Below are 14,994 nucleotides of genomic sequence, written 5' to 3'. Positions count from 1 at the left end.
TTTAATCTCAATGGACCCAATTATCTCCTTTCTTTGTGTTTATACTCAGTATGATGATAAGCTAGAAAAAGCCACACCATAAGAAAGATTAACATCACTATAAATCCATGATCACAAACCTCAGGTGGGCAATGAGCAATGCCTATCAATCCCATACATCCTTGGTCATCTTACTTAACTCTTCTCCAAATGATCATGAAAACCATCTCCATTCCCCTTAAACTTCTAAGTGTCCACTGTGCCCACCACTTTCTCCCTTACGCCTCATCCCTCTTGTTTCTACATTACAGATAAAATAGAATCCCGTAGAGGACAAAGCCTGCTCCTCACTTCCTCAACCCCTCTGTGAGCCACATACTCCTCCATTAGCTGTAGCCTACTGGAGGCCCTAGCACACGATCATGTGCATCCTTTTTCTCCCATCACTTTTCAGCTTTTATCAGAGAGGGAAAGAAGTAGAAGAGAATATTTTCCTCCTTTTGTTCTATTTAATTCAGCTAATGAATACTGTTCTCCAGGAAAATCAATTGCTATGGTATGAATGTTTGTGTCCCTTCTAAAGTTCATGTTGAAACTTACTCCCCAGTGCAAGAATATTGACAGGTGGGGCCTATAGTACTATGGGAACTCTGTTCTCATGCATGGAACTAGAGTGTTATAAAAGGTCTAGAGTCTGCTAGGTGGGCACTTTTGCCCTTCCACCATGTGAGGTCACAGCATTCACCATAATGTACAGGGTGCAGTAAAAAAGCAGAAACTGGAAACAGATTTGAGCCCTCACTAGCCTTCACTGAATTTGTTGGCACCTTGGTCTAGGACTTAAATCCACTGAAACTGTGAGAAATAAATTACCCAATCTCAGGTATTTTGTTGTTATATGTAAATTACCTAATCTCAAGTGTTACTGCAGCACAAAGACATTAGGATTACATAAATTCTGGTCTTTTTAAAGGGGTGTGTGTGTGTGTGTGTGTGTGTGTGTATTATGTGGTCTTCATTGTGAAATTCCTTTATGGCAGAAATCTTTGCTCTGTTTTGGAGTCACTTACAATACCAAGTACAGTAGGCAGCAGTACAAAAGAAAAAAAATTCAAACTTTTCTAACATGAAAGGTTAAGATAACTACTTCAGGTCTGATTCAGAAATACCTCGCATGTGGTTAGAAAACATTTTTAAGAATGAAGAAACAACTTCATATGGACATTCACTTTCATTCCACCAATGCCAGCCTCCTTCCTCCTTTTACCTCCATAAGTCAAGTCTACACCTGTCTCACATTCGTTTATTAGGAGGAAACCACATGATCCTAAAGGAAGCAATCCCAAGAGATGAACTGCTCTTTATAAGAAAGCTGGAGTCTCTAGAGGAAAAGTTTACATTTATTATACATAATAGTCTTATTTCCTGTCTCCTCTTTAATGATCACAAATGGATTCATGGCTAGTGTAGGGATTCCAAATAAAATAAGTTTAGTGCAGGCCATTGTACTTACACAGTCCAAAGAAGGGATTTTTCCAATTACAAATGAAGAAATGAGTTCTGAACTTGCTTAATAATGAAGAATGGTTTCTAGATGAATATGTTTTGGTGACAATATAGTACCTGTAGATCAACATGTGAAGAGATGTCTAAGAAGCCCTTTGTATTTTTCCAATGGATACTATTTTCTTACATTCTTTAGACTAACTTCCATTCAGTGGATTCCTGCTCAAAGAAGCTAACACACTGACTTGTGGGGGAAAAAAAATCAACACTTGTATCTTTAAATTCTGATACATAATACCTGATATGATCATACTATAAATCAGAAGTTTCTGCTACTGATGTTATATATTAAAATACATAAATATTAACCAAATATAGTATACTAAGCTGCATATCTGGGAGAATTACAAAGGTACTGACACCTAAAACAATCAGGAAATTTTCTTAAGGAAAATATACATTTGTAGTGGCATTTGTGGAACTAAAATTTTATGGAACTCTGATTCTGCTTCTATCACTGACAAATTGACTGCCTAAAGTTATTTCTCCTTTTGGTACTCAGTTTCCTCATATGTAAAATATAAAACTTGGACAAATCCATATCTGGAGTTAAGTTTCTTCTACTCTGAAAAGTCTTTTTGTGACTTCTATGTAGGAAGCACAATAAACGTTTCCTCGAGATGATTAAATAAAGGCTCTTTGGGGCCTGATGACAACATTATTTATTCATTCATTCTCTAATTGATTCACATATTCTACTGAGAATATTGAAAATTATTCAAATATTGAAACATTATTCAAATAAGTTAACACTATGTATGTTACAGGTTATATAATTATTAAATAAGTTTTTAGATATTCTATTAAATGCAAAATTAACATAAATTAACATTAAGTTTGTTTTATGTTTCTATCAACTAAAAGAACAAATTCCTCTAAATACAGACAAAAGCATCTAATTTTATCACTGAGGTATTTCAGGCAATGATAGCCTCTGCTGTATTAGTGTACAGTATCAAAAAGAAATAGAAAATAAATATTAGCAAGGATATAGAGAAATTAGAATGCTGTGTACTGTTTAGATATGTGTGAAGTGCTATGGAAAACATTACAAAAGTTTCTCAAAAAATTAAAAGTAGAACTACCATATTATCCAGCTATTTCCTTCAGGGATATAACTAAAAGAATTATTTCTCTTACAGAAAAAGAGAGAAGGGTAACAATAAACATTTCTAATATATTTCAACATTTATTCTGTTTATTCTAACAAAATTAACATGTGAAGTTATAGAGATTTTGGTTCATACCATAACTGAATTTCTCTTACTGGTTGATCTAAAAATAAAAGAAAATTGTGAGCTATGCCATACAGAAACAGTTTGGTTTTAAGACACAGTGCAAAACAGGATTTCAATTTTGGTACTACTGGCATTTGGGGCCAGAAAATTCTTTGCTGCTTGGGGAGGGGCTGTCATATGCATTATAGGGAATTTTCTGTCTATTTATTAGATGAAAGCAGTCCTCCAAGTTATTACCAAAAATGTCTCTAGATATCCCCAAATGTCCTTTGAGGAACAAAATCACCCCCAGTCTAGAGAATTTGAGGCCACAGATGAAGTGACAAATTGGCATACACTACAGAAGTAAATTTAGAGGTCTAGAGCTAAAAAATTTATACATAGGATCTAAATGCTAATACAAAGGATGAGTATAGATAGAATATACTCCTATAGACAGAATATAATACTAATACAAAATGGAAAACAATGAAAAACTATTGGTGCTCAACAACATGTGAAACTAGTTGGAGCAAAGAGGAAAGGGATGAAAAACAACACACTTCAAAATGTTGAGAAAGATTGCTAGAAAGAACATTCTAAAAATACTATATGCCACTTTTTTGTGAATGTTCAAGGAAATAAAACTATAGTTATATTTGCTATTTTCCTCTTTTAGACTACCATCTGGCAGTCCATACTTCCACTAGAAAAGAATTCTAGCCAACTGGACTAAAATAGTTAATGCATCACCTCATGTGTCAAAAATATGCCAGAGTCTAGAGTTTGCTCAGTCATGCCCCCAAAAAGGAAGACACTAATGTCCTTAAAGGACAAAAGCAAGTAACTCACAGTACGTTTACCCAAGTGCAAAAGGCCTTTCCTACCTTGGGCAAAAAAGAGCCAAATATAGCAGAAGGAAAAGCACAGCAGAAGTGCTTTTACACAAGGGATAAACTAATCAAACTCATTTATTAGATATCAACTTTCCTCCAAGATATCTAGAATTTAAAAGGGTAGAGGAGACTACTAATCAGACACAGCAGAACATGACTGACAATAATCATTTTATTTCCAGTGTCATGAGAATTTGTTAATATGAGTAAAATAATAGGGCAAATAGATCAAATTCTTTTAACACTCCTCAAGAAAGGCAGTGTAGTGTGAAGACATTACATATAACAAATACAAGATTTATCATAATGACTGAATCTATGATTACATCCTTAAAGTTTCCAAAAGACAAACAGATTCATCCAGACTAACATATCCTTTCAGTTATCTTTCATTAATCCATGAAGACAGACTACAGACCAAGAACCTATAGGCACCAATTGATGAACTGTAATTATTATATATAAAGATGACCAGAATACCGTGTATCACTGCATATATGCAAACTGTATGTTTTAAGGTCTTTTACAAGTATTTGTCAGGGTGAGCAGGGAAGACATGGTGGTAGTTGGCAAAAAATTCCCATCTCAGGCCAGGAGTTCTAGTCAAACCATCATACACCATTGGGTGGAGCAATGCCATGAAGAAGAGTTACTAAACTCAATCCCTTTTCTCAAAAACAAAAAAGCTACCACTCAAGGAAAAACAGTTAACAGAGAAAATACAAGGCTTTAAGTGTAATTCTTATTCTGACAGAGACAGAGAGTATCATTAAGAACAAATATGACAGGGGCTGGGGATTTAGCTCAATGGTTCCGCCGCCTGCCTCACAAGCAGAAGGACCAAAGTTCAATCCCTGGTACCAAAAAAACAAAAACAAAAACAAAAACAAAAAAAAAGAACAAATATGACATAAGAAAACTTTGAGTGAACACATACATTTAGACATATCTGTATGAAACCTTAGAAAACCAAAGATAAAAAGAAAATCTTGAGGATTTTCAAAGAGATAGAATAGATACATTTTCAGACCTCTGAGGATTAACTATAGCCCAAGATTAAAAGAACTATTAAAAATTTTATCAAATTAAAAAACAAAACAAAGAATAGTGAGTGAAAAAACAAATTTCAGGAAGAGTGTAATGTTATTTATAAATATTTTTAAAACATATCAAACATTACACATTATTATGGAATACTTGTACAACAAAAACACATAAAAGCATTTATAGTCATGTTGTATGAGAGCAAGAACTAAAAAGATGGGGTAGATCATTGGCTTGATATCTGAAAAAGAAAAGCAGTTAGCAGCACTAGAATTACAGATGATCTCAACCCTGGGAAGGGAGTAGGTAAGAGAGGGAACAAGAAGAGAAATGTGAAACTCTTTCTTGTTCTAGTGAAGAGTACAGATAACAGTTAAATCTAGGTATTGATAGTAAAAAGGAATTAATTTAACTATGCACATTAAAATTTTAAGATTAACCATAAAAAATAGTTTTGAAAGAGATATCTTTTACTTCCAAACCATTAGAGGAAAGAAATGACACAGGAAAGGCAACTAATCTAAAAGACTAAGCTGGGTGTGGTGGTACACGGCTGTAATCTTACCATTCTGGGAGGGTGAAGCAGGAAGATGGCCAATTTGAGCCTAGCCTGGGCAACTTAGCAACTTGGCAAGACCCCATTTCAAAATTTTAAAAATAAATAAATAAATAAATAAATTATTAAAAAGGCCTGGAGATGTAGCCCAGTGCAAAGGGCCTGGATTCAATTCCTAGTAGTAAAGAGGAGCAGAAGGGAGCAGACTACATTCTACAATATCTGTAGTCCCAATAAATATGAATTAATCAAATTCATTATTAAAAAGGAGACTTACACATTGGAGTTTTAAAATATTCAGCTACATGTGGTTTACAAGGTAAATGTTAGTAAGACATTATAACTAAGATAAAAAGACACAGGACAGTAAAACTAAAGAAATGAAAACATATGCAAGAAGTCAGTAACTTTTAATAACTAAACAGTAGTATTCACATAAGGCAAATTAGAAATAATATAACATCAAATTAAAAAAGGAGTAGAATCATATTGATAAAATATGCAACTAGCTAAATTTTTGTGCACAAAGTATGTATCTAATAAGTTTCAAAATATAAAATGCAAAAACTGAAATAAAAAACAAAAGAAAATGACTTTCATAATCATTGTGTGATTAGACCACAAAAGTCTAAATTTCAAATAGGTAGAAAAGATGAACACAAATGGTTTTAATAAACCTGAGTATATAAATCTAAATATATAAAGGTGCACACCCACACAACTCCAACATAATATAATTAATAAACAGATCAAAAGTTGACCATGTGTTAACTCATTCCCTCCACAAGTCTCAAAAGCATAAAATATGTGAATGCATTCTCTGATCATCCCTTACTAAAACATAAGGAGAGTGGATTAAGCCTATTTAGTTTGCCATCAAATGGGCAAAAATCTAAATGCTAGACTGAGTGAGAGCTCAGAGAAACGGGCATTTAAGGGAGCTTCTGGTGGGATTACAAATTTGTGATGCCTTTTTACAAAACAATGAGATTATTTACCAAAATTTTAAATGTGCATATCCTTTGACTCAGTAATTGTACCTTTAGAAATCTCTATTAAAAGAAAAACTTACATATGCAAGAGTACATAGTTCAACATGAATTATAACAGGAAAAAGTAATAACCCAAGTATCCATGAATCAAAAAGTTAACTAATTATAGTCTATCCATGTCATAAAATGTCAAGCACTGACATGGAAGAGAAATCACCAAGACAAAGCATTTTATTTTTTTAAATGTAAAAGACGTGTATCATTCCAATTATATTAAGATAAAAAACAAGTAGAAAAAATAATGGAAGAATATATGACACAATTCGTACTTCTGGAGAGGGACATGCTAAGAGAACTTTCATATTTAATGTATGTTTCTAAGTATTTGAATCTTATGATTTGGGCTGCTTGTGTAATTTTTAAAAAGCTATAATTCTTTTTAAAAATGTCTTATTTACTTCTCAGAAAAAAACAAAACAAAACTGGTATCTCTGCAGACAGATACTAATTTCCCATTTGCCCAAATAAAATACATGCTGTTCCCTCCACTAGGAATGCTCTTCCCTCAGATATAGCTCACAACTTCACTTCTTTGAAGTTTTCCACTTAAATAGCTTATCTGAGGAATCATCTCTGGCGTTCCACTATAAAATGAGAGCTTCCTATGGCCATCCTACCTCTATCTAATTACCTTATCTTGCTTCATTTTCACCTGAACAATCCACCACCTGGATATTAGTGTCCTTATCTTTAACACAGGAGTGACAATAGTACCTACCTCACAGGGTTGTTGTTAGCCTTAAAGAAGCCCAGATGAGCTTAGATGAATACAGGACACACTGTTAGAGTCACATACATTTTTAATTGGCTTGGTTGGTGTCATTTATTGTCTGCTTCCCCTGTTCAAATGATAACCTCAGGAGGCAGGGACTACATTTGTCCACTGCTGTTATCCTAAATATCTGGAAAGTGCTTATCACCAGGTATTTGTAGTTGTTAGTCTGATGTACTTCTGACATCATACCTATTGACAGCTGAGATTACAAGAAAAAGACCAATTATTTTTAAAGTAAAAGCAAACTTTCCCCATGTTAATATGAATCATCTGTAGTAATTCAATCTACTTTAAAATCATATTCAACAACATGACTCCTGGAAGCTTCAAGTAGGGAAGTGGTATAGTAACATTTAATGCATTAATTTATTAATATCAGCATGGCAATAGGAACTAAAACATAATGTGCAATAAGAAAACAAGAGTACAACTTACTTTTTATTCCTACTTTTGATGCATGGCTGGTATAGGACTTTGACAGCATTCCAGGCAGGACTGGAGTCTGATTTCAATGTGTCTTCAAATAAGGGGAACTTTGTGATATGCTTGGAACTTCTCAAAGATTCAATCACCAAACTGTCTAAGTTTAAAAGCCAGAGCTAAAGGTATAGAGAGAAAAGCTCATTTTAGGAGAATATTGCCACCATATCAATATTTTGTATCACCACTCAAAAAAATACTATAAAATATACCAGAAAAAAATGGAGAATCGTATATCTAATTTTTAAGTAGGGTAGGCTTTTCAGAGCATTTCATAACATTAACAAAAGTAACAGACTAGGAGAAAATATTTAATACAAAAATAATAACATTATTCGTAATATAGATTCCTAGAAATCAGTAAGAGGCAAAAAAAGTCTAAATGAAAAACAGGCAACAAGCAGAACAGAATTAAGAAGAAATGTGATAAACAAAAATAAAAAATGTCAATATGACTAATAATAAGGAAATGTAAAATTTCTATGCAAAATGTTTCATTCAAAAGATTAGAAAATACAAGAGACGACATCCAATTCAAAACATGTTTGGGATGAATATTCCCATATACTGCTGGAGGAAGAGTGTTTTGGGATTTGGATCCACGGGGTTCACTGAGAGAAAGCTCTTAGGACAAAGACAGGGAGGGAAATGGGCTAATGCAAGGAAAAATGCTGCTCAAGGATGACAGACGGAGGCTCTGCTGGACTCTGGCTTTAGCCTGATCCCATCTATAGCTCTAGAGCTTGAATTGGACCTACAGAGTGTGTCCCACCTTGAGGTAAGGGGCCACAGACCCTGTGCTTCAGGTTCAAACCACTGACATTAGGCTAATTAAGGCAAGGATAGGCAGGGGGACAGTAAGGACAGTTAACTTCCAGGGCAAGGCAGCATCGGTCATCCTAGGACAAGATTCTGGAAAAGGGGCAGTTCTAGGCATCACCATCCAACAATGTCCAGGCTAGGAATGGATGATCAACTCAGTCAAGAGGATCTGGGTGGAACACCAAGATTGGCTACCTTAAAAGATAAATTAGCATGACTTTCTTACAAAGTGATAATTATCTGAATTTAAAATATACAAATCTAATGCTGTATTAGATTAGAAAGATCTGTCTCTAAGCCACTAAAATTTTTACACTAAAATGTGTGTAAAAATCATTTTCTTGTACCACTGTCTTTAACAGGCAGCTATACAATGAAATTCCAATCATCAGTCAGACTTACATTTACATTAACAAAGAAATCCTCCTGACCTATTGTTATGTAAAGAAAATATTTTGTAGAAAAATAATATTCATGTAGTACAGTTTTTTAATAAACAAATACCTGTGAGTGTATACTTATACAGTTGTATATAGAAATGAATGTTGCAGGTCCCTTATCAGACTGTTTAACATGAGTACCTCTGAGAAGCATCATAAACCAGTAGAGGGGAAGGGGACAAGATGGAGGGACTAACACTTCTTATGTTCTTTACGTCACCTTAATGTGTTTTAAGAATGTATTACTTTGAGTAGCGCAGAAAACACAGAATCAGCCCGCTGCAGACAGGCAGGTCTCTGGATGCGGTCCCGAGGTTGCCAGTAGCATGGAGGCAGCAATCCACTGGACGCCCTGCCCCCTGCTCCTTTGGCCTCTTCTCTGTACAGCCACCTGGTTCGACACTACAAAGATGCAGAGGAAACCGGACCACCAGACCACTGTACTGGAGCTAATCAAGTTCTCAGCATTTAAAGAATTCCTGCCCAGAGGTAGGGGCTTCTGAGCCGCCGTCTCACTGCTCCTGGTCCAGAGAAAGGGGCTGCCCGGGCACCATCCCTCCCACTGCTCCCAGCCCAGAGGAAAGGGCTTTTGGGCAGCCTTCTGTCTTGCCACTCCTGGCCCAGAGGTAGGGGCTTCTGAGCCGCCATCCCACGGCTCCTGGTACAGAGGAAGGGGCTTCTGGGCCACCAAACCTCCCGATGCTCCTGGCACAGAGGAAGGGGATTTCAGGCCACCATCCCTACTGCTACTTCCAGCCCCTGGCCCACCTCTACCAGCTCAGAGGAGGTGAGCCGCGTGGATGCCAACAGCAACCCCCTGCCGCCCCAGTAGAAATGAGAAAACACATAAATAAGTCTCAAAACCAGACTTCCAGATCACCTACAGCAACCCCAAAGGGAAATGAGATGGAACACTATGATACTCAACCACCTGGACCCACTGAACTGGCAACAAAAGGGGATCTGGAAAAAATGAAATCAGAAATAATTTCTCAGATAACAGGAGAAATTCTGCCCCTAGTGAAAGACATGATTAATAAATCTAGAGAGGAGCTGAGGAACGTGATGGAATCCCAACATAGGAAACAAATGGAATCCATAAAACAGATGCAAATAAATTTCTAGGAGACTAAAAACTCCACTGAAAGTCTACATAGCAGAATGAGCCAATGTGAGGACAGAATTTCTGATACAGAAGATAAGATTGCAATTAATGACCAGGAAAAGAAAAATTGCTTCAAAATTATAAGGGAACATGAGAAATCAATCCAGCAGCTGCTAGATGATGCAAAGAATAACATAAGACTCAGTGGCATCAATGAAGAAACAGGAAAGAGTGCAGATGACATAAAAAGACTCTTTACAGAATTAATGGCAGAAAACTTCCCAAGCAGGGGAAAAGAACTTGACATGCAGATAAGTGAGGCACACAGGACTCCAAATGGCCTTGATCAAAAAAATCAACACATAGGCATATAATTGTTAAGATTCCAGAAACTCAACAGAAGAACAAAGTTCTATAAGCAGTTAGGGAAAAGAAAAAAATCACATACAAAGGAAAGCCCATCAGAATCACAGCAGACTTCTCAACACAAACCATCAAGGCAAGAAGAGCTTGGAGTGACATATTCCAAGCCCTAAAAGAAAACAGCCTCCAACCCACATTGATATACCCTGCAAAACTATCTTTCAAAATGGATGGAGAAATAAGATACTTTCATGACAGAGCACCTTAGGAACTTCAGGAATACCAAACCAGCACTTCAAAGAGTTTTACACAATATCCTAGGAACAGACACTGAGGATCACAACGCCAGGAAGCAAAGCAGAATGAACCCATCTGGCATGACAAGAAATTCAATGTAAAGGGGGAGAACCCAACAAAAAGAAAAAGTCATGGCAATGACAAGTCAATACGTTTCAGTTATAACCATCAATGTTAATGGTCTCAATTCACCAATCAAAAGAAATAGACTGGCAGAATGGGTCAAGAAGCAAAATCCAACAATATGCTGCATACAAGAAACACACTTCATTCAAAAGGAAACTCATAGACTGAAAGTTAAAGGGTGGAAAACAATACTGCATGCGACAAGAACCCAAAGAAAAGCAGAAGTAGCTATCCTCTTTGCAGATCAAGTAGATTTCAAACCAACACTGATTAAAAGAGATGAAGAAGGACAGTATATCCTTGTAAAGGGAAGAATCCAAGAGGAAGAGATGACAATCATAAATATCTATGCACCAAACACTAGTGTGCCCAACTATATAAAACAATTACTAACGGACATGAAAAGTCATATATGCACTAATACAATTGTAGTGGGGGACCTCAACACCCCACTGTCACAAATAGATAGATCAACTAAACTAAAAATAAGCAATGAAATACTAGAACTCAATCGAACTCTTGAACAAATGAACTTAACAGATGTTTACAGAGTCTTCCACCCTACAAAATCAAAATACACATTCTTCTCAGCTGCACATGGGTCATTCTCCAAAATAGACCACATACTCACACATAGAACATGTTTAAGGAAGTGCAAAGGAATTGAAGTTATCCCCTGTATATTATCAGACGATAGTGCAATGAAATTGGAGATCCATAGCAAAAGAAACTCAAAAAATTTCATAAACATATGGAAATTGAACAACACATTTCTGAATAACCAATGGGTCACAGAGGAAATTAAAGAAGAAATCAGACAGTTCCTTCAATTAAATGACAATGACAATACAACATATCGGAATCTATGGGACACAACGAAAGCAGTCTTACGAGGGAAATTCATAGCAGTGAATGCACATATTAGGAAAACAGAATGAGACCAATTAAACAACCTGATGCTGAACCTCAAGCTTCTAGAAAAGAAGAGCAGGACAAACCCAAAGCTTATACAAGTGAGGAAATTATAAAGATCAGAGGAGAAATCAATGCAATGGAGGCTAAGAGAACGACACAAAAAAATCAATGAAGCCAAGAGTTGGTTCTTCGAAAGAATCAACAAAATTGACAAACCCTTAGCCAACTTTGCCAGAAAAAGGAAAGAAAAGGCCCAAATCCATGCAATTAGGAATGAAAAGGGTGAAATGACAACAGACTCAGCAGAAATCCACAGGCTCATCAATACCTACTTTCCAGAACCTATACACCAATAAGATGGACAACACAGAAGAAATGGACAGATTCCCAGATACATATGAATTACCAAAGTTGAACGAAGAAGACCTAAAAATTCTAAACAACCCAATATCAACCAATGGAATTGAAAAAGTAATTAAAAACTTAACAACTAAGAAAATCCCGGGCTCTGATGGCTTCACTGCTGAATTCTACAAGACATTTAGAGAGGAACTGCTGCCACTACTGTTTAAACTCTTCAATGAAATTGAAAGGGAAGCAATACTCCCAAATTCATTCCTGGAAGCAAGCATCACCTTCATCCCCAAAGCAGAGAAAGACCCAACTGAAAAAGAGAACTATAGGCCAATCTCACTAATGAACATAGATGCAAAAATCCTTAATAAAATACTGGCAAATAGAATACAGAAGATCATCAAGAAGATCATACACCCTGATCAAGTGGGATTCATCCCAGGGATGCAGGGATGGTTCAATATACGCAAATCAATCAATGTAATACACTATATCAATAGAGCCAAGGACAAAAACCATATGATTATCTCCATAGATGCAGAAAAAGCATTTGACAAAATCCAACATGCATTTATGATAAAAACCCTACAAAAAATGGAATAGATGGTCTCTACCTCAAACTGATAGAAGCCATCTATGAAAAACCAACAGCCAATATCATGCTAAATGGTCAAAAACTGAAATCCTTCACACTAAAATCAGGAACAAGACAAGGATGTCCACTATCACCACCCTTGTTCAATATAGTTCTGGAAACATTAGCCACAACAATTAGACAAGAGAAAGAAATAAAAGGAATAAAGATAGGAAATGAAGAAGTCAAACTGTCATTCTTTGCAGATGACATGATACTCTATATAGAAGATCCCAAGAACTCCACCAAAAGTCTTCTAGACTCAATAACCAAATTCAGTCAAGTAGCTGGTTACAAGGTCAACACACAAAAATCAATAGCTTTCCTCTACACCAATGACAGACTCACTGAGAGAGAAAAAGGGAAACAATTCCTTTCACAATAGCATCCCAAAACCTGAAATACCTATGAATCAACCTAATGAAAGAAATCAAAGACCTCTTCTCTGAAAACTATGGCACTCTGAAAAGAGAGATTGAAGATGATATCAGAAAATGGACAGACATCCCCTGCTCCTGGGTAGGAAGGATTGATATAGTGAAAATGGCCATACTTCCAAAACTGCTATATAGATTCAATGCAATTCCAATTGAGATCCCAGCAGCATACTTCATGGACATTGAGAAAACAATCCAAAAATTCATTTGGAACAAGAAGAGACCCAGAATAGCAAAAGCAATTCTAGACAACAGAGACATGGCAGGGGGTATCACAATCCCCAATCTGCAACTATACTACAAAGCTACTGTGATTAAAAACAGCATGGTACTGGCAAAGAAACAGACCTGAGGACCAGTGGAACAGATTAGAAGATGCAGAAACAACTCCAGACACACTCAGCCATCTCATCTTCGACAAAGGAGCCAAACACCCTCACTGGAGGAAAGATAACCTCTTTAATAAATGGTGCTGGAAAAATTGGATTTCAACTTGGCAAACATTAAAAGTAGACCTATATCTCTCTCCATGCAGTAAACTAAAATCGAAATGGATTAAAGAGCTAAATATTAAAATAGAAACGCTGAACCAGTTGGAACAGAGGTTAGGTAGAACTCTTGAAGACATAGGTGTAGGAAAAGATTTTATGAACAAAACCTCAGTAGCTCGAGAACTAGCACAAACAATCAACAAGTGGGATCTCTTCTTATTAAAAAGCTTCTGCACAGCAAGAGAAACCACCAACAGTGTGAAGAGACAACCCACAATGTGGGAAAAAATCTTCACCTGCTTTTCCTCAGACAAAGGTCTACTATCTCAAATCTATAAAGAACTTAAAAAGATCAGACCTCCCAAATTTAAAGACCCAATCCAAAAATGGGCATATGAAATGAACAGACATTTCTCAGACAAGGAAGTACAAATAGCAAATAAATACATGAAAAAATGTTCAACATCACTGGCCATTTGAGAGATGCAAATGAAAACAATGCTGAGATTCCACCTCACTCCAGAAAGAATGGCTGCTATCATGACATCAACCAATAACAAATGCTGGCGGGGCTGTGGGGAAATAGGAAGGCTGTTCCACTGCTGGTGGGAGTGTAGACTGGTGCAAGCACTGTGGAAATCAGTATGGAGATACCTCAAAGAACTAGGACTGGAAGTCCCATTAGACCCTGCTATTCTACTGCTGGGGATCTTCCCCAAAGAATTAAAAGAATCATACCACAGTGATATATGTGCACCCATGTTTATGGCAGCACAGTTTGTGATAGGTTAAACTTGGAAACAGCCCAAATGCCTATCAACCGGAGACTGGATAAAGAAAATGTGGATTTTTTATAAAATGGAGTACTACTCAGCCATAAAAAATGAGAAATTAGAGACATTTATAGCTAAGTGGATGCACACTGAGGCGATACTCTTAAGTGAAATAAATAGGACACACACATATAAATACTGAATAGTTTCTCTGGTGTGAGAAACTGAAAGTATAAATGAGGACTAAAATGTATAATAGGTAATGTGAAATAGGAAGAAAAGGGGCAAAGGGGAAGGAAGTGGGAGGGCTAGGGGAAAGGAAAGAAGGGTATGGAATATGAGAAAATGGAAAAATAGGAACAAAATCTTTGTAAATAGGGAGGAATGGAGGGGTTGAAGGGAGGGCTGGGCAAGGGTGAAAAATAAGGACCAAGAGAGCCTATGCAAAGGTGCAAATTTCCAATGATGAATGTCATTATATTGTATACCTAAAAGGTACCAATGATTAGAATGAATAATCGATAGTGCAAAATAGGAAGAAAATGTCCAAAGGGGTAGGGATAGTGGGAGGGGCAGGGGAAAGGAAAGAAGGGAAAGGAAAAATGATGAGAAATGGAAAAAATGGAAATAAAGTCTTTGTAAATAGGGAAGGGTGGAAGGGGTGAAGGGAGG

General features: G+C 36.4%; 1 protein-coding gene across 1 annotated transcript in view; it reads right to left on the bottom strand.

Moving 5' to 3' along the window:
- Positions 1 to 14,994, bottom strand: part of Ube3d (ubiquitin protein ligase E3D) — a 136,719-nt gene that overhangs the window by 79,552 nt on the left and 42,173 nt on the right. Inside the window, 1 exon segment of the mRNA XM_087188114.1 lies at positions 7,521 to 7,684. Coding sequence (XP_087044240.1) covers positions 7,521 to 7,684 — 164 coding nt within the window.

Source organism: Heterocephalus glaber, unplaced genomic scaffold, assembly GCF_053883595.1.
Source record: "Heterocephalus glaber isolate CG9 unplaced genomic scaffold, H.glaber_assembly_v1.0 deba00001523, whole genome shotgun sequence".
NCBI classification, from domain to species: Eukaryota; Metazoa; Chordata; class Mammalia; order Rodentia; family Bathyergidae; genus Heterocephalus; species Heterocephalus glaber.
Note: the sequence above shows the minus strand (reverse complement) of the source record. Positions and strands in the feature narration are given on the sequence as shown.